The sequence below is a fragment of the Papio anubis genome, chromosome 2 (genome assembly GCF_008728515.1).
Source record: "Papio anubis isolate 15944 chromosome 2, Panubis1.0, whole genome shotgun sequence".
In the NCBI taxonomy this organism is placed as follows: domain Eukaryota; kingdom Metazoa; phylum Chordata; class Mammalia; order Primates; family Cercopithecidae; genus Papio; species Papio anubis.
The window spans coordinates 151,256,040-151,283,626 of NC_044977.1; the positions used below are offsets into that span (position 1 = coordinate 151,256,040).

Here is a 27,587-nt window from a genome sequence, read left to right on the forward strand (position 1 = left end):
CTACCTGGATTTCAGAGGATATATTGAAAACAAGGATGTGGCAGAAGCCAGCCACAGGGGTGGAGCCCTCACAGAGAGACTCTACTAGGTCAGTGCAAAGGAGAAATGTGGGGTTGGAGTCCTCACACAGAATCCTTACTGGGGCGTTGCTTAGTGGAGCTGTGTAAATAGGGCCAACACCCCTGACACCTGAGAATGGTAGAGCCTCTGGCAGCTTGCACCCTCAGCTGGAAAAAAATCACAGGCACTCAACTATAACTTATGAGAGCAGCCAGGGGTTTTGCAACCTGCAAAGCCACAAGGGCAGGGATGCCCCAGGCCTTGGAGACCCACTCCTTGCACCACTGTGCCCTGGATATGAAACATGGTGTCAAAGGGGATTATTTTGAAGCTTCAAGGTATATTGTCTGCCTTGCTGGGTTTTGGACTTGTATAGAGCCTGTGGCCCCTTTCTTTTGGCTTATTTCTCTTTTTTGGAACAGGAATATTTACCAAATGCCTATACCACTATTATATCTTGGAAGTAAATAAACTTATTTTTGATTTTACAGTCTCATTGATAGAAGGAGCTTACCTAGAGTCTCAAATGAGACTGGACTTTTGAATTAATGCTGGAATGAGTTAAGACTTCAAGGGACTATTATGAAGGGATGGTTTTATTTTGCAATGTGAGAAGGAAATGAGATTTGCAGCAGGGGGAGGGGGCAAAAGGCAGAATGATATATAGTTTGGATGTTTGTCCCCTCCAAATCTCGTGTTGAAATGTAATCACCACTGTTGAAAGTGGGGCCTGGTGGAAGATGTTTGAGTTATGGGGGTGGATCCTACATGAATGGCTTGGTGCCCCCACTGCAGTTCATGTGAGTTCCAGCTGTTTAAAAGAGCCTGGCACCTTTGCCTCTCTCTCTCTCTCTCTTGCTCCCTCTCTTGCTGTGGCCTTCTGCCATGACTGGAAAATTCCTGAGGCCCTCTCCTGTGCAGATGCCAGCACTCTACTTCATGTTCAACCTACAGAACTGTAAGCCAAATAGACTTCTTTTCTTTATAAATTATCCAGCCTCAGGTACTTCTTTACAGCAAGGCAAACTGGACTAATATGGAAAGCCACCTGAAGACAAGAACTAGTTTTGTGCCTTTTTGGTTTACCCTGCAGACCCTAGCTGAGGTCAGGACATTCAATGTCATGAGAACTCTAGAAAATCAGAGTACATCCACTGATATTTTCTGAGTTTGTATCCCCATCCCAGGCTTATCCTTTGGGCTCTAGCCTTGCATAATTGTGCTAATTATGAAGCTGCTTCCTCTTAACCCTGAAACTTTTTTTGGACTTAGTCTGCAATGCTGGAGCTGGGGCTCTTGCAGATGACATTTTTTCCTTGGCCAACTAGCTCCACTAGGCTCTGCAATGAGGGGACACAAGAAGAATACAGGAAGACTGCAAGCCTGGAAGGAGGGAGAAGGAAAGAGCTTCTTTCTGTTTGTTCACTATTCTGGACACCGTCACTGCAATTGTCTCTCTTGGGCATTGGCAGTATGGCAGTTGCTGTCAGTTTCCAACTTTTTCCCACACTCCTAGAACCAGCCTCTTGAAAGCCTCTCAGATATACTTGCAACAGCCAGGCAGTGACCCCTCCTCAGAGATGTGGATCCCATCTAAGAGGCTGTTTCTTTCATTCCACCAGCCCAAGGGGTGATAGCAGCTCCCTGCAGCTGCCATCTCTGTGTTATCCCAGTGTCCCTTTTCTATTCAAAGTCCTATAATACCTGTTTAACCAAGTCCCCATCTTCAGTTCTCTCTGTTTAAAATAACTGGTGTGGTCTCTGTTTTCCTGACTCAGTTGAACTGTTACAATACCCAGCTGCTGCTATTTGATTCTGCTTGGCTGTTCCTCAAGCAGCTCACACTTCACTCACCCAAGGCAGAACTCTGATATTTTCCAGAAACTTGTCATCCTATCCTGTCTGGATCTACCATCACCCAGTGCTTAATCCAGAATCACAGGCCTCATCTTTCATAGGCATTGCTCTCTCCCACTCACTCACATGTACCCTACTGGTCAGAGAGGGCTGCTGACTCCTTCTGGAGCCCACCTCCCAGCCTAAGTGACCGTCGATTTATTAACAGTCTTCCTGCCTTTTCCTTTGGCCCTCCACAACTCATTTTCACATGGAACTGAAAGTAATGCTACTAAGCTGGAAATACAAGTGTGATGTTATTTTGCTTCACATCCTTCACAAGCTTCCTGAGACGCTTACTCTCTGTGATGGCTCAAAGTTCTGCCAGGGCCATTTACCTGCTTTTTTCCCCTCCTTGTTCCCTGAACTCCAGCCTCTAGCTGTGTTCGTTACCTGAACATGCCAAGCCTTTTCCTGCCCCAGGGCTGTGGTACCTACTGCCCCTCTGTCCAGAAATGCTTTTCTCCTCTGCTTGTACATGGCTGGCTCCTGCTTATTCTTGAGGAAGCATCTTGTAATTCATCTCTTTGAGTAGACTTTCACTGGCATCCTCTTAAGAGTTGGTACCTCTTAGCTCCATGCCTCTTTCCTCGCTAGTACTTCTCATTTCCAGTCATCTACATGCTTATATCTTCGTTTATTTTATCTTACTCATTAGACTATAACATCCATGGCGTGGGGACTGTTTCTCTCTAATTCACCACTGTCCCCACAGTCCCCTGGTCTCATTACAGATGTGCTAACAGGAAGAATGAATCTAGAATGGTTATCAAAAAAAAAGGGGGGGGCAAGGAAAACTTCTACAAATTTAGCTAGCAACTGTTCTAACAGGCTGCAAGATGTTCTCAAGTAGACACTGCCACTAATTATCTCTAATTAGGGCCATAGACACTTCTCTAAAGAAAGGCTGTTAGGGATGTTACAATGTGTAGCTGTATACAGAAAGAATATGCTCAACTAGTGAAATTTTTAATAAACATATACTTACAAATCTCTTGATTATATTTGAGACACACACACACACACGTATATATGTTTGCACCTCAGACATGGGCCTGGGAGGAGGGAAGCGATGTAAACCATAACCTCAGGGACCAAACAATGTGCAGTTTCTGTGCCATTAAGAAACCCACATTGCATTTGGTAGAATGGGTCAGCTACTGGTTAAGTGGGCTTCTTAAAGAATCTAGCTAGCTGTCTTTGTCACTGAATGCAAGTTTCGATGTTTTCTAGAGACACAAGATCAGGGTGCTGTGGTTTATTTAATTCTAGCCTAGTTCTTGTTGGCACCATGAGTAGGTGTGATCACTGCAATGTAATATTCATAGAGTTCTATTTTTTTTTTTAGTTTAATTTCATTTTAGTTCGTTAGTAGTAAAATCCCTGCTGGCGTGTCATTTAATTCGTTCTCTGTGCTAATAATGATTTTGAAGCCTTTTATAGAAATGATTATATGGTAATATCAAATCTGATGGTGGATTCCAGCCATCATTTACAGTAATAGGATCATAATGAAGCTCCCTGGGGTATGCCTTGTTGTAATACTGCTGGGGGGTAGAGCAGGAATCTGCTTGGCTTCATTTTCTCACATTATCAGAAGATCCTCACTATGGATCTCTTTGTGGAATAGCCCTTTTCTGGCAGTGATGAAAAATAAAGGGTTGCAGAGCTGAAGTCTTACTGGTGAAGCTAGATGGGCTGACCACATCTGCCCGTTGCACAGCTCCTGAAAAGGATGGCGTTAGAGGAAATGGAGACCAGTTACTGCCTGGTCCTTTTCATGGGCAGTCCCAGTTCTGTGTGTAAACCTTCATGTGCAAACTGGCACCTGGGGATGTTCAGAGGAGAGTCATTCTATGAGTCAGCCTTTCAGCTGTGGTGTGTCCCTCCTGGTACTAACATGTAATGTGCGCCTCACTGTCCCAAGCACTGAGGATAGAAGATGAATGAGACACCATCTCTGCTCTAAGACTCAGGGCAAATAAGGGTTCCTAAGTATCATAGGGCTGGAATGGGTGTCTCTATGGGGAATAGGGGTGAGACAGGAGGGCCCTGTGCTTAGTGGGGACCCAGGGGAGAAAGGTGTCATCCTCATTTGGAGGATCACTGGGGAAAGTGGTGGAGCTGAGTCTTGAAAGACAGGTGGTCCTTTCTGGGAAGAAATGGCGTGGGGTTCAGTAGAGGGTCATTTCTGGCAGATAGGGCCTTGTATGACAAGAAATTCTAGGGACTTCTTATTGTCTGAAAGGCCAAGTTCAGTTCAGCGAGGTTGGAGCTGATACATGATTTTGTCATTCTTCCATGCCTTGTTTCAAATGACCATAGCGGATCCTCTAACCGGGCATTCTACCGTTCTTCCTTTGCTATGTCCAGAAGGAGAAGAGGGAGGGCTCTCATTCCTTATGACTTAGAGTAGACCTCAGACCATGGGCTGAAAGTTGTGAAAAGGCAAATTCAAGTTCAACAATTAAGAAAAATATTTTAATGTTGGCTACTTAAAATAGACTACCTGGTGAGGTAATGAATTCCGCGGCAATCAGCGACTTGCCCAAACACTCAAAGCTAGTTAGGCCTGCATTAGAATGCACACGGAGGGGGTCCTGACTGCAAAATACAGTGCTCTTTTTACCATCCAGAAGCTGGGTGGTGCTCCTACAAAACACCACAGAATTCTGAGCCTAGGACTAGACCTGAGCAGATGGAAACATACAGACTTACTGACTGTCTTGCTTATTACTGCCATCATAACGAATAGCTGTCACTGAACAAACAGCAAGCCATGTCAGGTATTTCCTTTTATTAGCTCTTACAAGATTACTGTTGGAAAGCTGAGAGGTCACGGAAACATTTTTCTACAACCTCCTTGAAGAATGTGGTGAGAAAAATATACATACATATGTGTGTGTATATATGTCTACTTTGTGATGAGTCTGAGGTTGCTTCCTGCTCTGAAGGGGCTCAGAAGTGCTTCTGGAGGGCAGACTGGATATTCTTCAGCAGGCCCCACTTAGCTCGGTTCCTCCCATGTCCATCTGGTGTTACCACCTGCAATCAGAAGCAAAGAGTCATGGCACCCAATAAACAACAGCTCCCAGTAGCCTGGGCCCTTCTGCATGCCAGACACTACACACATAATTTCATTAACTCCTCATGACAACCACATGAGGCCAGTGCTGTTGGCACCACTTTATAGACGAAGAAGCTGAGGCTCAGAAGGACCAGGCAGCTTTCCCAAAGCCCCACAGCTACAGTGTGCTGGGATTGTGATTCCACAGGTCAGATCCTACTTCCTTTTTGGGTAGCTCATGTGACTGAGTGCTGATGACAGTGAGGGGGCTGGACCGCAGGTGAGCTTCACCATAGAGGATCCCCTGTATCCTTCCTCAGTCATTAGAACTTGGTTCTGTCACAGCTCTTATCTGTTGTTAAGTTTCAGCTAATGTGTCTGATTTTCTTACCAGACCATGAGCACCTTGATTGGGGTGTGGGGGAAATGACAGTATTTCATCTCTGTAGTCCCAACACTAGTTATGGAAAAGAGAAGATTCTTAGAGAAGTAGATGACCAGTGAATAGAACTATAATTTGTAAATCTGCGAATTGTTTTCCTTTGATGCTAGCAGAAACATTTCATACTATCTTTAATCACAGTGAATGGTCAGTGCTACCTGAAAAAGAAAGACTGTACTGGGCACGAGGGGTAAGAAGAACCCTCCTAGAAATCTCACCAAGTTAGCTTAGATGTTGCCCTCCATGTCGTACCTTGAAGATACTGGGTTTCTTCACTAGTCTGGTCTGGCAGCATTCCCATTCCTTCCCCCCAAACATTTATGGAGTGAGGTCGAGACCCAGGGATGAGACAGTCCACTGGATCAATGGGTTCTACTGAGGTGAATGAGGACTTGAGATAGAATGGGGGTGAGGTTTGGATAGTGAAGAGGAATGTTTATACAGGGCACAAGTCTCTATGTACAAAGCTTTTAACCTTCTATATTTGTATATAAAGGGAAAGGGCAAAAACAAAGAAGCCAGACCCTTATTAGCATTATGCTGTCTACTTTTACAAAATTTTTGGTTTTAGAGAAAACAGGGCTGCATGCAAGGCAAAGGTCATATTATATACATGATATTAGATTATCCATTGCTGAATAGAAATGGAAATAATGCATAGAGATAATCCTGATAAAAGTAGTATAAATAATGTCTAAGATACACACAGAATTATCAGAGGGCATGAGGAAGATGGAATGGTGTTATGAGGGGCTAGGAATTAACTCGTAAATAGGAGATTGAGGTTTTGCTTTAAAGTATAGTCAGAATCTTCAAAGATAAAGACTGTATGTGATGTGAATGGAGCAGTGAGAATTGAGGTGTGTCTATGAACAAGGGAATCAGGTAGAAAGGAGGACAGAAGAAACAGAAAAACAAAACTTGGAATATTAAAGAAATTGAAATGATAGTTGACATCTCTTCCCTGCCCCAAATGTCCCAGGCTCATATTGCTTTTCAGATGAATTCTACCAAACTCTTAAGAAAGAGTTATTCTAGAAAATAGAAGAGCAAAAGTTTCCCAGCTCTTTTTATGAAGCTTGTGATATATTGATTCCAGAACCAGATAAAAACAATATAAGCAAAAATTGAGTCTAATTCCCTTATAATTATAGATGCAATAATCCGAAATAAAATATGAGCTAACCGAAGTCAACTGTATTAAAAAGTAATACATCATGCACACACAGGATTTATTCCATGAATGGAAGTGGAATTTAGTATCAGAAAAATCAATCAATGTAATTCACTTCATGAATAATGGCCTGAAGGAGAAAAATCATGTAATTATCTCAAATAATGCAAAAAACTTAATAAGTACCTATTTCTCAGAAACTTAGAAGTAGAAGTAATTTTCCTTAACTTAATAAGGATTATATACCATACAAACTAAATAAAAATAACTCAATGGAGAAACGTTAATATCAGGAATAAGACAAGGATATCTACTAACACTGCCACAATTTTATGTATGACTCAAGGTTCTGGCCAAAGTCATAAGGAAAGAAAAAGAAATAGAGTTGCAAGAATTGTAAGTAAACAGATAAAACCATCATTCTTTATAGGAGATAGGATCATATGCCTGGAAAAAAAAGCAGAAATAGCAGATTGGCTCTCAGAATAGTAAGAGAGTTTTTGAGACTGCTGGAATCAAGATTACCCTACAAACAGAAATAGTCTTTATTCTAAACTGGTAATCTATTAGAAAATATAATAAAATAATATTCATAATATCAACAGTCTGTAAACTATTTGGTTTATTTATTTATGGTATACAACATGATGTTTTGACATATGTATACAAAGTAAAATAATTACTACAGGCAAGCAAATTAGCATGCCCATCATCTCACATAGTTACCTTTTTGTGTGTGTGTGAAAAGAGTACCTAAAATCTTAACAAATTTTCTATCAATACAATATTACTAATTGTAGTCCTCATGCTGCATGTTAGATCTCTAAACAATCTAGTTTAACCAGGAATACATGTACGTATGTAGGAAAACTTAAACACCCCAGTAAAGAACATAGACTATGGTTTGAGTAAATGTTTAAACATATTATAAAAATACCATTTGTTTCCAAATTAATTTAGAAACACAATGCCTTCTGAATAAATTCTATCTGAATGTTTTCTAAGAATTCAAGTTACTCCAAAATGTATATGAAGAAATATATTTCTATGACTAGCTAAATAATTTCTAAAAAAGAAAGAAGGAGGCCGGGCGCGGTGGCTCAAGCCTGTAATCCCAGCACTTTGGGAGGCCCAGGCGGGCGGATCACGAGGTCAGGAGATCGAGACCATCCTGGCTAACATGGTGAAACCCCGTCTCTACTAAAAATACAAAAAACTAGCCGGGCGAGGTGGTGGGCACCTGTAGTCCCAGCTACTTGGGAGGCTGAGGCAGGAGAATGGCGTAAACCCAGGAGGCGGAGCTTGCAGTGAGCCGAGATTGCGCCACTGCACTCCAGCCTGGGTGACAGAGCGAGACTCCGTCTCAAAACAAACAAACAAACAAACAAACAAACAAACAAACGAAAGAAGGGTAATGTGCATACTTACCTTAGCAGTTCATATAGACATGGCAGAAAGCTGAGGTTCAAAAATAATAAAGCAAGTATGGTATTGATATAAGAGCAGGAATATAGACCCGTGGCATGTAATAGAGTGCTCAGAGACATATCCCTAAATATATTGAAACTGAATATAAAAGTGGCATTGCCATTGTATAAATATGAAGAATAGACATTGCTTGGTAGATGGTATCGGGAAAACTGGTTCACTACTTGGTGGAAAAGAACATCCCTACCTAAGACTACATAGGCAGAGTACATACATACATTTGATACATACAAAGGCAGAGTCTGAACAGATTAAATAGCTAAATTTGAAAGGTGAAACTGTAAATTTAATAAAAGAATATATAGAAGGTTATCTTTGTGATCTAATCCTAAGAAAGGACTTTTTAAATAAAACTTCAAAAGGTTAAGCCATAAGGAAAAAATAATTGATGATTTTGATTATACCAAAATTAAATATTTCTGCTATTTTATGAAGTACACTATGAACAAAGCTGATAGGCAAATGTCAGAAGAGAAGATAATAGCAATGTCTAAAACCACTACCTAGAATATATAAGGACATCCTATAAATCACTTAGAAAAAGAAAAATGCAATAGAAAATTGGGCGAAGGATATCAACAGGTCCTTTACAGAAAAGAAAATCCTGAAAACTAACAAAAATATAAAATTAAATTTAAAATAATAAGGACATATCATTTTATACCTATTGGGCTAGCAAAATAATAGAAAGTTGGATCTTGCTAAATGTAGGTGGGGCCTAGGGTATAGTAGCTCTAATCTACTCCTTATGGAAGTGTACATGGATGTGGTCAAATTAAGTATCCACATGTCAGTGGCCTAGAAATTTCACTCATAATATGTATCTAATATGGGGTGAATTGCACCTGACCCCAAATTTATATGTTGAAGCCCTAACCCCCAGTACTTAGAGTGTGACTGTATTTGGAGATAGGGCCTTTAAAGAGGTGATTTAATTAAAATGAGGCCATTAAAGTGGACCCTAATCCAACCTAACTTTTGTCTTTATAAGAAAAGGAAATTTGAACACAGAGAGATATCACAATGCATGTGCACAGAGGAAGGACTATGTGAGAACACAGTGAGAAGGTGACCATCTGTGAACCAAGGAGAGAGGTCTCAGGAGAAACCAACCCTGCCAACATTTTGATCTTGGACTTCCAGCCTCGAGAACTGTGCAAAAACTAATTTTTGTTTAAGCCACCTAGTCTGTGGCATTTTCTTATGGAAGCCTTAGCAAACTGATCAATAACTCAGAGAACCCTTACACCCCTATCGTGTCCATAAGGTGTCATATATAAGGCTGTTCACCACAGCATTATTGGAGGTCACCTGGGTGTCCATCCTGCCTGAAATAGAGAGGTAACATGCAGTGAACAAATGCACATTCTGAAAGATCATGTATTATAAGGAATAAAAGACAAAATGCCCATAACAACATGGATGGAACATAAAAACACAACATTTAAGAAGAACAGGTAAGAGACAAAGTAAGATATGTAACACAATGCTAATTGTGTAAATTAATGACACATTGAAAACAACAATGCAAATCATGGAAGAACACATAAAACAGAATGAATGTCACAAAAGGGAATATATAAATAAGAATAGATCTTTGTATAGATCAGTGCTAACGATGGACCATAACTGAGGTGTATAATTAATTCAGACCTCTGTACATGAGGTTAAAAAGAAATCAGGTCCAGCATGATCCTAAATTATACTTGTTCCAGGATTCAAGCCTATCTGCAGGGCAAGTAAAGGAAGGACCAACAGGGTTCTACTTACATGAAAGGTCAGGAGCTCTTTGGAAAAGAATAAATTCTAAGAAGATAAAGAATGCAAACCATCTTGGTTTCCTTTTAGGGCACAGAGCCACTATGAGTGTGTGGGTGGCTGTGCGGGTAGGCTTGGGGTAGTTATTCTGAGTGTGAAATATTGGTGGTCATTCAGATTGAATGACCTCCAACCCTAATCTTTGAAGGTGTGTGGCTCACCCTGAGAGTCTGCAGCAGGAAGAGGAAAAATCAGGAAGGGAATTTCACGATGGACAGGCAGTCCTGCTGTGTGGCTGGGGTTTCAGCAGGAGCACAGGCTGAGTAGGAAGACAGCAGCACTGCAGAGATTCAGGGCAGCTGGCAGGACTACTTCCTGAGCTACATCAGACACCAAGGACATCCACATTACGCACTGTGGTAGACAGAATAATGGACCCCAGAGATGTCCATGTCCCAATCCCAGAATCTTTAAATATGTTATGTTACACACAGAGCAAAGAGGAATTAAGGTTGCTAGTCAACTGGTCTTTTTTACTTTTTTACTTGGAGTCTCACTCTGTCACCCAGGCTGGAGTGCAGTGGCATGATCTTCGCCCACTGCAACCTCTGCCTCCCAGACTTAAGCAAGTCTCGTGCCTCAACCTCCCGAGTAGCTGGGATGACAGGCACACACCACCACACCCGGCTGACTTTTTTTTTTTTATTTTTAGTAGAGACAGGATTTTGCCATGTTGCCCAGTCTGGTCTCAAACTCCTGGCTTCAAGAGATTCTCCTCCCTCGGCCTCCCAAAGTGCTAGGATTACAAGTGTGAGCCACTGCACCTGGCCCAGCTGGTCTTCAGGTAGGGAGACTAGCCTGAATTATCAGGTGGGCTCAATGCAATCACAAGGGACCTTCAAGGTAGAAGATGGAGGTGGAAGAAAACCAGAGAGATGCTAGTGTGAGGACTCAGCCCAATATTGCTGGCTTTGAAGATTCAGGAAGGGGCATGAAAGGAATGCGGGTGGCTTCTAGAAACTGGAAAAAAGCAAGGAAATGTATTCTCCCTCAGGTCCTCCAGAAGGAACACAATACGGCGGACACAGATTTTACCCAGTGAAACGCATTTGGACTTCTTCAGAATTGTAAGGAAATAAAAAATTTGTATTATTTAAACTACTAATTTGTTACAACAACAATAGGAAACTAAAACACAGATGGGCAGTTAGATTTGTTGTGGGAAGCTTTCATGGAAGTCAGCTGAGATATAAAGTCAGAGGAGGACAGTGAGTCAAACTAAGGAGACTGTTTTCAGAAATGGGAATGATGGTCAACAGATATATTGAGGACCAGAGGAAGAGCAGGAGAAGAAACTGAGGTCAACACGTACATGACTTACCTAAAAACACATTTCTCTACCCTTCAAAAATACTAGTTAGGCTCTTTGACGTTAGAAGCTTTCAGTTAGGGACAATGGGCACAAAAGGGTGTGTAAGACCAACACCTATCCTCATGGACTTGCAGCTAGTGGAGTTGGGACTTGAATCCAGGCACACAAGACCAAATACAATGCTCTTTTCAATGCATAATGTTGACTTTCAAAAAATAAAAGTTCAGCCCTCCCTGCTGTTGGCTTTGACATCATTCTCCCAGAGTAAAGTACTATGTCCCCAAGGCTGAGCCTACCCTGTTCCAGACTTAGTTCCATCTGATTGTGGTATGGGGGAAGAAAGGGCTGTGGGCTTGGATGCGGACCAAGGTGTCCACTCACCTCGTCCTTCCATGAGGCCTGACACTTTGCTTCCTTCCATGAGGCCACTTTGCTTCTTACAGCCTCATTTTTCTTATCTGTAAAATGGAAGCAATCACTCCCTCCTTTCCCAGTGGTTGGGATGATTAGTGATAGTGAATATACCCCATCTGACATAAAGATGACTTTCAAAAGGGATCTTTCAAAATGATTAAAGTTAATTTTCTTGCTGCATGTATTATACACCAAATACATCTCTTAAAAACCAAGTCCTAGGTTATGCAAATAAAACATAAAAGGTGTTATTTCACTTTTTAAAACAAAAATACATGTGATAGGAATATTACATTTTGAATAAGAAATGATTCTGCTGCCTCATTGCAACATTTTAAGTGAAACCTTTCAGGAATACCTGCATAGAACTGATGCCAAGGAAAAAAATTTGATTTTATAGGAAAGAAATGAAGTCATTACTTTTATGAAACTTTATAAATGTCATTCAAACACACATCTTATTTTCATTTGGTATTGAAGGCTTTACTTATGCAAATCATGACAAATGTTAAGGAAACCAGTCTTTCCTCTGGAATGCTAATATAATCACAAAGAAGAGAGGAAGAATTGCTTCTGAAGGAAAAATCTATATTGCAGCTCCTCAAGTCAGATAAAAATGAAGCTTTCAGAAAACCTCATTAATTAGGGCTCTGCTCATTTAGATATTGTGTAAAAAAGAAAGGGACTGGAATGCATTTCCTTCTGTTACAGGGAGGGCAAATTAATCACATAAACACAGTTTCAAGGGGAATGTCATTTCTTGACTGATTGTATAAAACACTTAACAGCTTTCAGGCATCTTATGGTACTTTGTAATTATTAATTTTATTTATCAATTTATTTCTTAGCTTTTTAATTTAGACATTCTTTATATGTTCATTTATTTGGTCACATTTTCACTCATATACTCATTCAATAACCATTAAGAACCTGCTATATGCAAAGTGCTGTGGTAAGCACTGTGGGAGAAAGAACCATGAATTAGATGTGAATTTTGTTCTCAAGGAGTCCATAGTTTCAGAGGGCAACAAAAACCTCTACCTAAGAAAAGCCAAGAGGGACTGAGGTGGTGACTGATGACATACTTTGGTATCTCCACCTGTTCCTTCCCTGGCATCTGAAAATTATATATATATGTATTTAGCAACAGCACTGAGTGCCCTTCATGGGCAAGATAATTTTGAGGAATTCCTAAAAACTGAGAAGGCAGATGGGATTAGAAGAAAGGAAAAATCCATAGTCAAGAAGACATGCGGATGTGGGGCAGCCATGGGCATTCCCATTCCATGCTCTGAAGAGAAGGGTATCAAGAATGAGAAGGACTTTGGGGCAACTGAGCAGCAGTGTAATTGGCTGGAGGCTGGCAGGAGGAGTGACTAGCAGAATTCCCCATCCCACGCCCTTCCTGTGCCAGGTTTGACCTGTCTCTCTCTCTCTCTCTCTCTGTGTGTGTGTGTGTGTCTATGGGTGCTGGACTCTGTGAGGTAGAGCATGCCCCCCCCGGGGGCTGGCAACCAGGATGAGTAGTCCCACCCTAGGAGATTTGATATTGGTATACTGACCACCCTTACTCCTGCTTTGCCTTTATTACTAGAGGTAGCAACCAGTTGGATTCTTTTCCTCGAACATTTGACTAAGGAAACAAAGACAGTATGGTTGGTCAGATGCTGTTGGGCATTGGAGCTTTAAGGTCACACAGAGGTTGGGCCATGACAATTCAAAACCATATACAAGCTGAATTTTAGGGAGCAGAAACTAAGGGCTAGCCAAAAATGGTGCAGATCCAGAGAGAAGCAAAGAGAATGAGAGAGTGAGAGAGAGAAGGAAGCACGGAGAGACAAAGAGAAGAGAAAGAGAGAGAGGGAGAGAAACTGACAACTCTCTAGTTCCCTTGGGTATCAGATCAGATGCATATCCTAGGAGTGGTCTCTATCTTTGTCATAAATTTATCTTTTCAAAAGCTGAAATGAATGGATTTTTTGTTTGTTTGTTTGTTTGCTTCTAAAGAATTCCTGATTAAGACATAATCGACCCTGATTCCAAAGAACATCCTTATGGTTATATGGTAAGAGAGCAGCTCTGGGCAGTCTTGGTATTTTTATTCTCTTTCTCCTTTTAATATCAGTAAAATTATACTCATGAATGTGTATTCCCTGGAGATATAAAGAAGAATCAGTCTTGGATCACAAAGAAGATAGGAATAATTTTGTCCTTTCTTTTTTGGAACCCACACTGACCTGCTTAGTGGCAGTTTCTCAACTTTCAGATGAACAATTGTTTTTAGTATAAATAGGTCCTAAATATTGCACTGGACATATTTTATAAAAATTATTGTGTGCCAGAAATTCAAATTTAATTGAGCATCCTATATTTTTATTTGTTAAATCTGGCACCCATCCTTGCCTGAGAATAGCACCTCATTTTTATCTTTCTCATACCACAATCATTTCATATCCTTCTCACATAACACTTATTTTTTTATGGACCCTGAGCACCTTGAAGGCAGGGATTATGTTTATTTTCCTCTGAATCTCTACATCTCTACACAATGCCTAGAACAAATGTTTTTGAATCAAATAGAACAATTCTCAGGCTTCATCTGCGAAGTCTGGTTGAGGCCAGCAGCCCTCTCTTTGGCCTCAAGTTAACAAATGTTCTGTGCTTAGAGGAAGAGTCCCATGGTGAGTTCTATAATCTCATGATCATCTTAACAGGGTCTCATCCAGAACCTATCATAGAAAAAAAAATCTGAGAAATAATGTACACAGTACCTTGCAGATATCACTCCATTGCCCAGGACCATTATCATTGATGGCTCTAACTTTAAACACGTATTCTGTGTTGGGGGTCAGGTTGTGCAGCTCCAGATTCTGCTGCATTATGTCCCGAATTTGTCCGCAGAGCTCCATTTGTACGTTGTTAGGAGGGGAAGTAATGACTTCATAGAATTCCATCTCAAAAGAGTCCACGTCTTCTGTTGGACATGTCCAGTAAACCTATGGAAGAAATGAACATACTGGTGTGGTACTAGTATACATCATTCAGTTTTCTTTCCATTAAAGATTTGTGATGTTGACTATCTGTGGGGTGAGTTTAAGCTGACCCTATCCCCTGTAGCTGCCGAAGACTTTTAATTAGACCATGCACAAGTCTTGAAAGGCTGTGTGATGAGGCCTGGCATCATGCTTGTAATGAGTTTCACAAACAGAAGGTTTGTGACTGTTACTGTCAGCCAACGTGGAGGTGACAATTGTCCTCCTGCTTGAAAAATACTGAAAAATAGAGGGGAAGAAAATAAACATCACTCGTAATCTCACAATTCAGTTAATTCATTATTATTTCTTTGCAATTTCAGAACACACACACACACAAACACATATATATATAACTTGGATTATGTTGCTTTGATTTCTATTTTCTTTTACTTATGTTGTATGTTTTCCTAAATCATTAAAAATTCAGTAAACTACCATCTTTAAAATTTCTCCCGAAATAATTTAATCCTTCTATGGTTGAACATTTAGGTTGTTTCTAATTTTATACTCTAATAAATAAATGCTGTAATAAATACTGTTGGGCATAAATATTTGTCTGAATTTTTAAGAATTTTCTTGGAAGAGATTCCTAGAACTAAAATTGAGTTTAAAAAATCTCTAGGATATTAACAGTACATATTGAAAAGTTACAACATTAAGTTTTAGAATATTTTCCATGCTAAAATCCTAAAGATTTGAGAGTGATGTTAACATAGACTTAATCTTCTGCATTGCTAAACACTATGATTCCTGTATGAAGTCCATTCCATTATCCTAAAATATGAATCAATGATATTTTAAAATCAAATATCACTGTCTGGAAATAGGTTTAGGTGTTCTCTTTTGACAGCAAATGACTTGACTGAGTTGTTTTGCATAGGTCCCTTTTTTGAGCTCATCAGGGGTGACTAATAGGTGGCATGGGGTGACTGTTTTCCATGCCCAGGTATAGAGCAGATATTACCAATCCTCTGGCTCCATAGCAAGAGCCTGCCAACTTCTCAAGAGGTCTGAGTTGGTCAGGAGATGAGACCCAGTGCTATCCCTGAGGTAATAAGCATACACTATAGGCCTTGCTGATCTAGTATCATTTGGAAATGTAGTTCAGCTGCTCAGTTATGGGCATTGCTTATGTGAAGGGCAGAAACACTTCATTATGTCAATAGCCCATGGAATGTTCTATCTTGCAAAGTATAGGTTGTTCTTTGTGTCAGTTATAGACAACAAAACATAGATTATGATGTGTCAGGAGAATGGAAAAGTAGAGCTTGGTCTGTGTCTGGCCTTCATTTTTTAGATCCTTAATAATAAAGTGTGGGCTGTAGACAGCAGCATTGGCAGCACCTGGAAGTTTGTGAGAACCTGAATCTCAGGCCCCATTGAAACCTATTAAAATAGAATCTGCATTTTAACAAGATCCCCAGGTGCACATCGATGTTTGAGAACTGCTAGTTTAGAACTCAAGGATCTAAAAGTCTTTGGGAGTGTTCTCAGATTATGAGAGACAAAAGATGAACTCTGCCACATGGGAGCAGGACATGGGCTGACTCTAGAAAAAAATCCAAGAGGAGGAAAGAGGTACTCAAATAGAATATTTCATTGCACGTTAATTTTTTTCCTCCATAAACCTTAATAAAGTGTTCTACAAACAATTCAATGTGGGTTCAACTAGATTTGAAAGGTATGTTAAAGAAAAGGTCATTTGTTCATGTTGTTCATGTTAGGTCAAGAGGGTCAAAGGGAAGTCATGTCCCTTGAAGCCAGGCAATGGCGCTTATAGAGATCTGTGAGAGACCCCACTCTTCACTCTCTGCCTTCAAGGCGGGTTGAATCTCAGAAGAGTTGAAATTTCATCGGGGATGATCCTCCCAATTTTTCCAAATCATAGAGAGTCTGGATATTTGCTTTAGGAAAGGTAGCAATTTAGAGGAAACAGCTGGTAGGTAATGGAGCCTGCATTTGTAACTCCAATTTCTGTGCTGTCTCTATTACAGGGTTTCCTTTGGGAAACATTACACTGCCAAGTAGTGTCTTCAAATTACTTAGGTTCCCAAATTGGGTTCTCTTTCAGTTGAGAAGTTGCCTTTGCAGTGGAGGTAGGGCTTTCAGATATATTTACGACTATAAGTTAAATATATTGACTGTTTGGTTTAAGCTAATCTTGGGTTACTTAAGATTCCCGGAACTTATCCCTTTTGAATGGGATGACCACAAAGAGTCTAGAGGAGCAGATTTGAGTGACCAGATCCTAGAGGTCAAAGAGATAAGTGCAACTTTTCCTGACTACTCACTTCTACTCTGTACCCCAAACCCTCCCACCTTCCCCACTGGGCCCAGAACTTTTCTTACCTTGGCAGCTCTTGGGTACACCAGAGTCTGGTAGATAACAATTGGGCCCGGGGTCTTCACAGAGCCATCGTTGAATGAGTACCAGTTGTGGAAGCTGCTGCTGTTCTGTACAGACTGGCTGTCTGCTCCAGCACACCAGTAGGTGTAGAGGCCATCTGTGGGTTTGGCGGGGGTGGCTGACTGGGCTCTCCCACAGGCCTCCAGACCCACCTTGGCCTTCTCCTCAGTGTTGCTGAAGGATAAGATGGAGGAGCTTCCCTGGTATATCTGCTGGTTGCCGAGGCTGTGGGTGCTGAAAGTGACCTTCCTGGCAATCATTGTTTCTGAGTGCACGGGGTAGCGGGAGGGCAGTGAGTCCCTTGAGGAGCATACCTTCTTGGGCCCTGTGGGGAAGAGCTCATGGATGGCACTGGAAAGCTCAACAAAGTCCAAGGGCATGCAGTTTATTGAGTGTAGCCGGAGCTGTGGGTCAGGCCTGTAGGTGGTCTGGATGCCATCCTCAATCTGGTCCACCAGGATCTTGGCCGACTGCAGGAATGCCACCTGGCCAGTCTCCTTCAGGGCTTCCTTGGAGTAGGCGATCAGACCATCCATCTCGTTCACTTTCATGGTTGTAACATACACATATTTTTCAATTTCCTTCTGCCTGGACACTTCTAGATTCTCTATCTGCTCCATGATGATCTTCTCTTTCTCCTGAAGAATGCTGCGCAACTTGAGAAAGCCATTTCTGATCTCTTTTCGCTTCGCCTCCTTGTCAGCTTTAAAGCTGTTTTTTAAGATGTTGAATTCCATTAGGTCATTATCAATTTCATATCGGACTGCAAAAATGCCAAGTTAGTTACTTTTAAAATTTTCATCTCCCCAGGTGTCAAAGCCAGTAGCAAGCTAGAACAAATTACCCTAGGCTCCAAGGAGGTGAATGAAGAGGGAGGGAAGGCACTTGTAGTTGGGCTGAAACAGGCTAGAATAGGTTTATGAAATGAATTTGGCCTCCTTAGTACACCTTCCCCTTCTTCTCCCTCTGATCCTTCCCTGGGATATTTCTATCTTGTAACAGTAATCCCTATGGCCTTGGGTCTGAGACTGGAAGTTCAAGCCCACCCTTGATATTGGTTTTTACCAGATTTCAATTGTCTGCAAGTTGGACTTGAGAAGAGGTGAAGTCACAAAGTGACTGGTGCCTGCTTTTCCCTGTCGGAAACCTAAGCTTTTGCAATGGTGAGAGGAAGAACTAAGTTTCTGCTGACTACTTCTAAAGGTTGTCTTGCATCATTCGCTAAGCCTCCAGCCCTATACAACAGTGGGAAATTAGCAAAGCTTCCCTTCATTGAGGTGGCACTCTTACATGCCCTTTCCCCCCTTTGTTTGTCTTGTGGTTCAGCTATGTCACTTCTCTTTGCCTTTCCCCCACTGCTTTCAAAAAAGAGTCTGCTGTCACACTTCAAGGAAAACCAATTTATCTTGTGCCCCTCATATGGTATTTGGACTTTAAGTTCACTCAGTCATTCAACAAACATTTACTGGAGTCCTGTTACACGCCATGTATCTTTTAGGCACTAAGGATATGGATGTGATTATGAGAGGGCATCTGTGCTCAAGTTATGAATAAATCCAAAGATACTATAATTGAAGGATGCTATAGCAGGGTGAGCATGTGGCACATCTCTATCTGTGAAATGGGCTTTATGTGAAAGGTGAAATGAATACCTTTGTTAGCTTTAGAGGATTTGAGGCATTAAGGAGCAATTTGAAGAATATCAACCTTCTGTGGCCGTTAGAAGAATGTCAATCTTCTACAGATAAGATTCTTCTCATGAAGGTAAACTCTTCAGTGAATTGATGGGCCATAATCCTCATCAAATTTTACTCAGAAGTAGGGATGACTAGCTATTTTTGGACTTGGTTCATAACACTATCCTGGTTCATAGGAAGCTGGACTTCTGTGAGTGGTGGTCATTATAACAAGGGTGTGCACTTGAGTATGGGAAACCCTAGAGTTCTGTCAGATCATGCGAACAGGGACCACATTACCACTATGACTATGGTGTGTAGAGGTGAGCAAATGTATTTGTTGAGTAAAAGCCATTCTTTCCTGTCTTCTAACATCTCATTGGTGAATGCCAGCAGTGTCACTCTCTGGCTAACTCCCTGAAGCCCCACTGTTTTCTTGCCATCTCCTTTCTCACAGTGGCTCAGAAAAGATGAGGTGATGCAGGTGAGACTGAAAGGGAAACTACTAGGGTGCGATTTCAGTGCTGAGAAGTGCGTCTTGCCCTCCCCAATGCACTGTGACTATGGCAGCCAGAATTCTACTTTGTGCATTATTTTCTTTGACTATTCAATAGTTACCTACTGTTAAAGATACTTGGATAGGAAATTTCTTGCTGTATGAGGGATTAATTAGGCTTATGTAGGGCAAAGTCCTGAGAAGCAGGATAAAAATTTCTTAGATGAGGGGAAAAAGGCATCTCCAGGAGGAGAAAAAAGACAGAGGAAGCCAGAAATGTCCCATCCCAAACTTCTACAAATATGAAAGCTCTGCAAGAGCTGATTTTAAATGAAGTCAAATCAAGCTCTCTTTTTAGGTAATACACTTAAAACTAGTTGTTATTTATTAAACACTTTTTATGGACCAGATCCATATGTTATTATATATCACATATATCTTCTTACAAGGAAGATATTGTTTCCACTTATAGATGAAAAAGCTTGAGGCCCAGGGAAGTGAAGTGACTGCACAGTGTTACACATCAGGTAAATGGGAGAAACTTGGCTTTGTCCCTAATTCTATTTGTCTAGCTCCAAACTAGGTTCTTAATTGCTTCAGCTGTGGCTCTCAGCACTCTGTGACTACCAGATTAACCTGAGAGAGTGTTAAAAAAAAAACCTCTTCCCTTGGACTCACCTGCTAAGATTCTGAATGAACGGGCCTGTAGTGGGGCTCAGGAAGCCAGGCGAGGCAGTGTGCAGTGAGGTTTAGAAGCTAACCCAGAGAATCTCCTGGGATCATGTTAAAGATGCAGATTCTAGTGCACTAGGCCTGGGGTGGGTCCTGAGATTCTGCATTTCTAACGAGCTCTCAGGTGATGCCGATGCTACTGGTCCTCGAACCACACTTTGAGTGGCAGGGACCTAAACTTTTGAGCTCCCTTTATTCCAGTGGTTCTCAACCTTGCCTGCACCATAGAATCACATGAGGAGTTTTTTAAAAGTCCGTCTTGCTGAGCCTGCACCTCTGTGTGGATGGGAGAGGGGCATCAGTTTTTAGTAAAGCTTCTAAAATGGATCTTCTCTCTACGTCCCCAAGTTTCTCAATGTGTATTCCCAGATCACTTGCTTTTGAATAACACGGAGATCTGTTTAGAATGCCAATTTATGGTACCTCCCAGAAAAGTGAATCAAGTGCTCACGAACAAGTTTGAACCCTGGTTAAAAAAATGTTGTGTGTCTGTTTCTGTCTTCGTCAAGGATGAAAGGTTAAATTATTTACTTATAGCTAATATCTAATTTACCTATTATCCCTTTTTCCCTTTCCAACTGCTGGGTTCCTTGGAATTTGGACAGGCATTTCCCCCCCACCTAGAATTGAGCTTTGTTGTCTGACTTTTAGGTGCCCTGGACTCAGAAAACTATCTTAAGTTTCACATGTATTAAGGACAAGGTTCCCTACAGAGGGATGGAAGGCACAATAGGCTGTAGAGAGCAGCACCCTTGCCATGCTTGGCCAAAGAATTCAGACAAGCCCTGGCCTAGGGAAGCAGTGAGTCCCACCTTCAGAAAACCCTTTTGGAACCAACAGTTCTACCATTTTCTTGATAATATGTGGTTCCTGCAGGGTTCCTTTAATATGAAGTCTTCCCTGGTGGTGGTTCCAGAATTAAATAAATGTCAATTGACAAGCAATGTTTCCAGGTATGTGGCAATTGCGAAAACTCGAGGTATTCCTGAAGCTGCTGAGAAGTCAGGGGTGATGTGGTCATTAGCAAAGCCTGTTTTGGACCCACCTTTATATCCAGTGGGACCTTTCTGTGCAGCTCAGGGAAAAGCTGCCTCCCTCCCAATGTATAGGCCTATCTGAATGTTGGAGACTAACAGATCTGACAATGGGAAAGGCCTGGGTTGATCTGGTGCACTTTGGTAACTGACTGCAGGCCACTCCTTAATGAAACAGACCATGGGTGGTGGCAGTGGTTCCCCCTTCCTCCCCTTCAATCTCTTCATCTTCAGATTCTGGTCGCTGCTTAGCACAGAGTAGATTGTCAAATAAATGTTGTGGAATTAATGGTGGACACTGGAGTCAAATAGACTGCATCTGCCACTTATTAGCTGCCTGTCCTAATTATTTTTTTGAACCGCAGTTGGCTTATCCATGGAGGACATTTTAATGCCTGTACTGTAGCACTATTGAGATTAGACAAAATGTGCTCCACAGGCCTGAGTAAAGTTGGCCCTTATACAAGGAACTATTCCTGAGGGTAAAGGGCACTAAAGGAATCTTTTGGATTCTAATGTCTGACCAGGTAGAGACATACCCAGAAATTATGCAGCTCTTTGTTGAATCCTGTGAAATATGATTATACTTGGTTTTGTCACTGAAACAAGAAATTATGGGCTCTTTGCTGAATCCTGTGAAATATTATTACGCTTGGTTCCATCACTGAAATATTATTTCACTTAAAGCAATATTATATGTAACAATATAAAACAACCAAATCACCACGAATAAGAATGCAGAGGAAAAACAAGCTGTTGACTAGAATACCATTGGCTAGTTATGAGTTGTCCCTGTTGTTATATGTTTGCTGCCAGTTTATTTACTTTGGCATCTGCAAGTTTTGGAAAAAATTCATGGAGGGAAATTTAACATTGAGATAATCCTCAGCACTGACTTCATTCTTTCCCCCTGCACATTTAGGAAAACCAAAGCGATCCAACAGTGACAGAACACCTTAGAACGTCACAGAACGTCAGTATACTATAGGATCAAAGTCTTCATTTTCCAAAGGAGAAAATGAGACCTGAGGACATGCAGATTATAATCAAGATTATAGAATCTTCATGCACTTGTCATATGACTTTTTGCATTCTTTACATAGAGTAACTCACTTAATCCTCACGGCAATCCAGTGAGGGGGTCACTACTATTCCCCTATTTCATAGGTGAGAAAAGCAAGGCACGGAGAAGTTAAGTGACTGGTAGTGGTTACCAGGAGCGGACACCAGGATAGTGACTTGCGGGATAGCACAGTGTTTCCTGGTGCCTTGATTGCTCCACTAGGTGGAATCTGTTAAGGCACTCACTTAACAGATTGCCCCGCGCCATCTTCCCCATGTGTTCCTGAACTAGAAGTTAGGCTGAAGGAGTGGAGAAGGGGAGGACCTGCTTTGAACTTGGCGATGGCGCTGAAGAGTGAGGCGGCCCTTTCGGAGCAGGCGTCGATGAGGCTGATGGTGTCGTGGCCATTGTGGAAAGAGAACTTGCAGAAGGTGCAGAGCAATTCGTTGTCATTGCGGCAGTACTCGATGATGCGACTGGATGGGTGGTGGATGCAGATCTTCTCGTCCTGTTCCTCGGCGCTGGTGTCCACAAAGACGTGGTCTTGCATGGCCACATCCGAGTGGAAGGCCTTGAGGCAGTCGTTGCACAGGTTGAGGCGGCAGGTGATGCAGCGCTTGTATGCTATGCGCCTGTTGCGGCAGACCTGGCAGAGGATGGGCCCGGAGGAACGGTCAAAGCGCCACTTGAGGTAGCCGTGCTGCTGCATGTAGCGCTTGGTGAGGCGCCCGCGCAGGTAGTTCTCCGGCAGCTGCATCTTGTTGCTGTAGGGCATGCAGTGCGAGCGGTCGCACACTGGGCAGATGAGGATGAAGAAATTCTCGGTGACCTCGGCGTGCTTCTGCAGCTGCCGCAGGCACTTCTCACACAGGCTGTGATGGCAGGGCAGCATGAATGAGTGCAGGCGCAGCCGGCTGCACATGGGGCAATTGAGGTGGTTCACCAGGTGGCTCTTGGCTGGTACTGATTTCACTTCATCCAGCTGGGTATCGCTGCTCCCAATGCGCAGGGCAGTCTTGGAGCTGAAAGGAGAAGCAAAGGCAGGGTTTCAGGAGGCAGGCTCAAGAGCTTGCTCTGCCTCTCTACCTCTGAAAGAACTCTTGGTTCCTGAGGGGCAGTCTAGGGTGGTGGTGAGGAGCCTGAGCTGAGTGCCAAGGTGCCTGCGTTCTCAACCTGTCTCCACCATTTTTCAGCGGGGTGACCTCAGGTAAGCCAGTTAACCTCTCGGCCTGTTTCCTTGTTATAAAATTAGTACCCATGTCAGAGTTTCTTGAGAAGATTAAAATTGAGTTTAACGCTTGTATGGACTAAGAGCAGTCCATGGTACACAGCCAGTGTGCTGCAACTGCTTGCTGTTATTAAGCAAGGGAAAAGCCGCAGAGACTGGTCAGGCGTTGTCAGCTAGGCCTTGGTGTTCCGTTGGACATCGGTAATATCAAAGAACACAGTATCAGAGAAGGCCACTCTGTAACTTTGGATCAAAGCAGAAAGAAGACCACTTTATAATGTTTGGACTCAGACAAGAACGTTGTCTAAATCACAAAAATGACCCAACATCCCCCTATCCTGGTTGATTTTTTTTTTTTTTAAACCAAAAAATGGTGTTTTTTTCTTTTTTCTTTTTTTTCTAGCAGCTTTCGGGTCACTCTGTTCTTCCCACCTTCTAGATGAGATTTATTAAAATATTCAATAGATTTACTTCCGTGTCCTCACCTAACATGAGCTCAAATCCTGTAATAACTTTTCAAGGTACTTTACACTTTCCCATGCTTTATATTCTCACTTGTTGCAATGAGTCAATAAATACAATCTTGTCCAACTACAGGTGTGTTCTTAGGGCTTTTTTTTTTTTTTTCCTGGAGGATATTGACATTATTTATTGTACATAGATGGAACACAGAGCAAGTCTGTACCTGAGCCAAGCCTAGAACCTGTGTGGTCTGCCAACCAGACCAATAGGTAATGGTAATGGATCTGGGCTTGAGAGGCAGAGCGTGTGTGATAAAAATGCACAACTTTACAGTTGTACCTTCTGAGATGTTTTTTTAAACCTCTCTCATGTTCAGTTTTCTTAACTATAAATCAAAGCTCACAGTACTACTTGCTTTGTGAGGTTTTTATAAAGTCTAAATGAGATAATCCATGTAAGTGCTTAACTGCTGGTACATAGTAAGCATTCAGTAAATGTGGCCACTATAATTACATCCCTTTGCTACTAGCCAGCTAATGTCTGCAGTAGAGAGAAATCACAGTAAAGGAAAATAGTGGCCAAGTCTGTGAAAAGTATGTGTTTCTACTGTTTCATTTGTGTGTGTTAAAGCTCTCCATTTGTCTAATGCCTGAGGCTGATTTCATATATTTAATCGTAAGAACTATGGAGTAAAAGCATACTTGTAAAATTCAAGTGCCTGTTCTAAGAACTTAAAATCAGCAAATGCAATGTATAAAAATAAATGAATTAGCTGTGGGAATGGAGGTGTAAATAGGCACACAATTTGCCGCTATTGCTATCTCCTCTGTTTGCATAATAGTATTTGGATACTAATCTTGACATTGTGGCTGTGTTTCTTTCTACTTTTGTCTTCTTGCATTCCTTATGTGTCCCTGTCTTCCCCACTCCCTATGTCTGAGTCCAGACAGTCACAGGTGCTTCCCAAGTATATTGGAATGGAGTGGCCCTGTGGTGACAGAGAATGCTTCCTGTGTGGATTAAGGCAACTGGAAAATTTGTCCCTTAGGGATCTGGGAACTCCAGGCATGCTGGCCTCGATGTTCTCAGCTCTGTTTCCTCTCTGCTTTCCCAGATTCCTGCATGGGTCCTTAAGGGATCACCTGGAGGTACAGGTCAATTGTCCATGTAGTGCCCAGATGGACTTTAGTTTCCTAAAAAAGTAAGGACTGGAGGTATAATATAAAGAGAGACTGTTATGAGGCCTTCATAGCAGGTATCTCTACTAGGAAGCTCATGAGCTAGCATTTTCACAAAAAAGAAAGAAGAAGGGGGGAGGGAGGTGTTGGAGGATGAGAAAGAGGTCTCAGGGCTAAGAGACAGGTATTAATGGCCTAGGTAGCTGTGTTAGAGGTGAAAAAGGAAGTGAGAAAAAGACTAAGATGGAGAGGGATGAATGAGACCAGAGTGAGGCAGGACAAGCAAGGTGCTGAACAGAAAGTGGTGATGAGAAACAGGGGAGGCAGAGGGTCAGAAGCCAGGAGAGAGGTTAGATTGAAGAAAAGCACCCGCAGCTGACCTCCTAACACTTGTGGTAGCATCCCTGCCCATCCTCCAAAAGCCTTAGGCTCGGATGGGGCATTCAGTGGCCATGGTTCCATTTCAAAACAGTCATCAAGCCCAGCGCTTTTATCTTCTTGCTGAGATATCCTGTCTCTGCTCCTCTGCACAGCCCCCTCTCTCCCAAAATCAGGCCTGTTCTTGCACCTGGATTCTTGCTGTATCACCTGTCAAATCTCCTGGCTTCCCTCCTAGCCCCCTGCAGGCCATTCTACACATTAGAATCACCTGAAGGCGGGGGTTGATTCTAATTAATTCAGATGCTCAGGTGGTACACTAGACCAATAAAATCAATGTTTTGGGGGTGGGGATCAGGCATCAGTAATTTTAAAAGATCCCCAGGTGACTTCAATGCACAATAATGTTGGGGAGCTACTGAGCCTAAGGCATTTTCCTAAAGCACCAATTTTATCCCTTTCCTGTTGAAATGGGCTCAGGGGTTCAGCTGCTGCTGCACAGAAAATGAGGTAGTTAAGAGAGGAGTGTGGACACTATTTTCCATGCTTTAGGATTTCTAGACTTGCATCGAGAATCCCTGGATTTCCTATTTATGCAAACACTATGAGAGGGTCATGGGTGGAGAGTTATGTTTGTTAAACATCTACTAAATGTTTAATTGCAAGATGGATAATATCTTTCCCCTGAATTCACTGAACCCTTGCTTACAGAATTGCTTTTCCAGGCTTGAAAGCCTTCAAACTGCCTTCTATTTTTCTGCCTCTTCTAATCCTGTCGTCTTATGGTGATGTCATCTTTCCCCTTCTAAGAAGTGTGCTCTTACTACTTCAGACTCCCCTCATCTGTGACCTAAAAAGACTGGTTTGGTAGAGCAGGTGAGGATAATGTAGGACCTAATATGGAGGGTTAGTACTCCAAATGCGTAATTGAGACCCTGAGTACTATGACTTCTGGATGGGAAAAACAAGGTAGTAGGAGTTCATGGATGTATGGGGTATTTATATGATCCTCAGGGTCAAAAGTGCCCTGTAGAAATTCTTACTTTTCCATTAAATGTTGCAGGTATTAAGAGTTCATAGGAAGAGAAAGAGCAGTTTATATTTTTATGTCACATACAGATTACAAAGCACGTACATTAATCCTTATATCTACAATATCATGGGAAGGAGGTATTGTCTCCATTTTGCAATATAGCATTTTAAAGTTAAGATCCCAAATTTTAGGTTCCAATCCTGACTGCATCTTTCTAGCTGTGTGATCCTGGGGCAACTTTACTTCTCAAAGGCTCAGTTTCCTCATGGAAACAGTGGACTTAGGGTGAGGGGTTAGCTGGGGTCATGCATGAAGTTCCTGGCAAGTTGCTTAAGCACTAACTATTAGCTATTACTATTTTGTACAGATGAGAGAGTTGGGGTTCAGAGGAGTGAAGTGCTCAGTTTCATAGTTAATGGCGCTTAGATTTGGAACTCATGGTCTACATACATAGTGACCATTTAGGATACAGTTAATTGCTACAAAATTCTTAGCTCCTTCTTTTAGATAAAGAAATGAACTCAGAGGCACACTGGCCTGCCCTGTGGACTTCACAGCTGGCAAGTGGTCCCTAGTTTTCATGAGCCAATGTGGCCCCACATCCAGTGTCTGACACTTACGAGATATGGACGCTCCTGAGGCGGCCCTTGTGGAAAGTGACGATGGTATTGCGGCAGCAGCGACTCTCATAGTAGTAGCACCTAACATTGCTGCTGGCTGTGCAGCAGCACTTACAGTTGGGATCATTGGCCCAAGAGCAGCAACACCAATGGCAGTTGGGGCTCTCAGAACAGGTGCAGTGGCAGAACTGGCAGTTCCGCTCATCTTTGTAAGGGCAGGGGAAGCAGGTGCAGTTCCGCTCTGAGGTGAAGATGAACTTGCAGCACAGACAGGAGCATAACTGAGGACAACATCTCTGCCATGTACAACATGGACAGCAAACGCACATAGCAGTTTCCATAGCGCCTACATGATTACCGCTGGCCTCCTAGGGCTCTTGATGCCTCCTCTACCAGAATACTGCTATCAGTTCTCCAGTGGAGGAGTCCTTCCTCCCCTTCGTGAGGCCGTCAGCTTGAGAGTTGCAAGAAGTTGGCTGTTATGAGGCCTTCACAGCTGGTGTCCCTACCAGGAAGCTCCTAGGCTGGCATTTACATATATCAGTCTGAGGGTATTTGCTTATGTCACAATCCC

The 27,587-nt window shown here is 42.2% G+C and overlaps 1 protein-coding gene across 1 annotated transcript; it reads right to left on the minus strand.

Annotated features, from left to right (window-relative positions):
• Window positions 1-4,738: 4,738 nt before the first annotated feature.
• Window positions 4,739-27,555, minus strand: TRIM42 (tripartite motif containing 42). The gene is made up of 5 exons (XM_003895029.3): window positions 27,014-27,555; window positions 22,439-23,136; window positions 17,056-17,876; window positions 14,443-14,667; window positions 4,739-5,001 (listed from the first exon to the last, which is right to left on the minus strand). The coding sequence occupies exons 1-5, from the start codon at window positions 27,352-27,354 to the stop codon at window positions 4,915-4,917; spliced, it is 2,172 nt and encodes a 723-aa protein (XP_003895078.2). The 5' UTR covers window positions 27,355-27,555; the 3' UTR covers window positions 4,739-4,914.
• Between the last annotated feature and the right edge of the window lie 32 nt (window positions 27,556-27,587).

Coding starts and splice junctions, on each gene's coding strand:
- TRIM42 (XM_003895029.3), bottom strand. CDS start 27,354: ATGGAAACTGCTATGTGCGTTTGCTGTCCATGTTGTACATGGCAGAGA. Junction 17,877..22,438: donor CATCGCCAAGTTCAAAGCAG/GTCCTCCCCTTC, acceptor GCATTTTTGCAG/TCCGATATGAAATTGATAAT. Junction 5,002..14,442: donor AATGGAGTGATATCTGCAAG/GTACTGTGTACA, acceptor TTCTGATTGCAG/GTGGTAACACCAGATGGACA.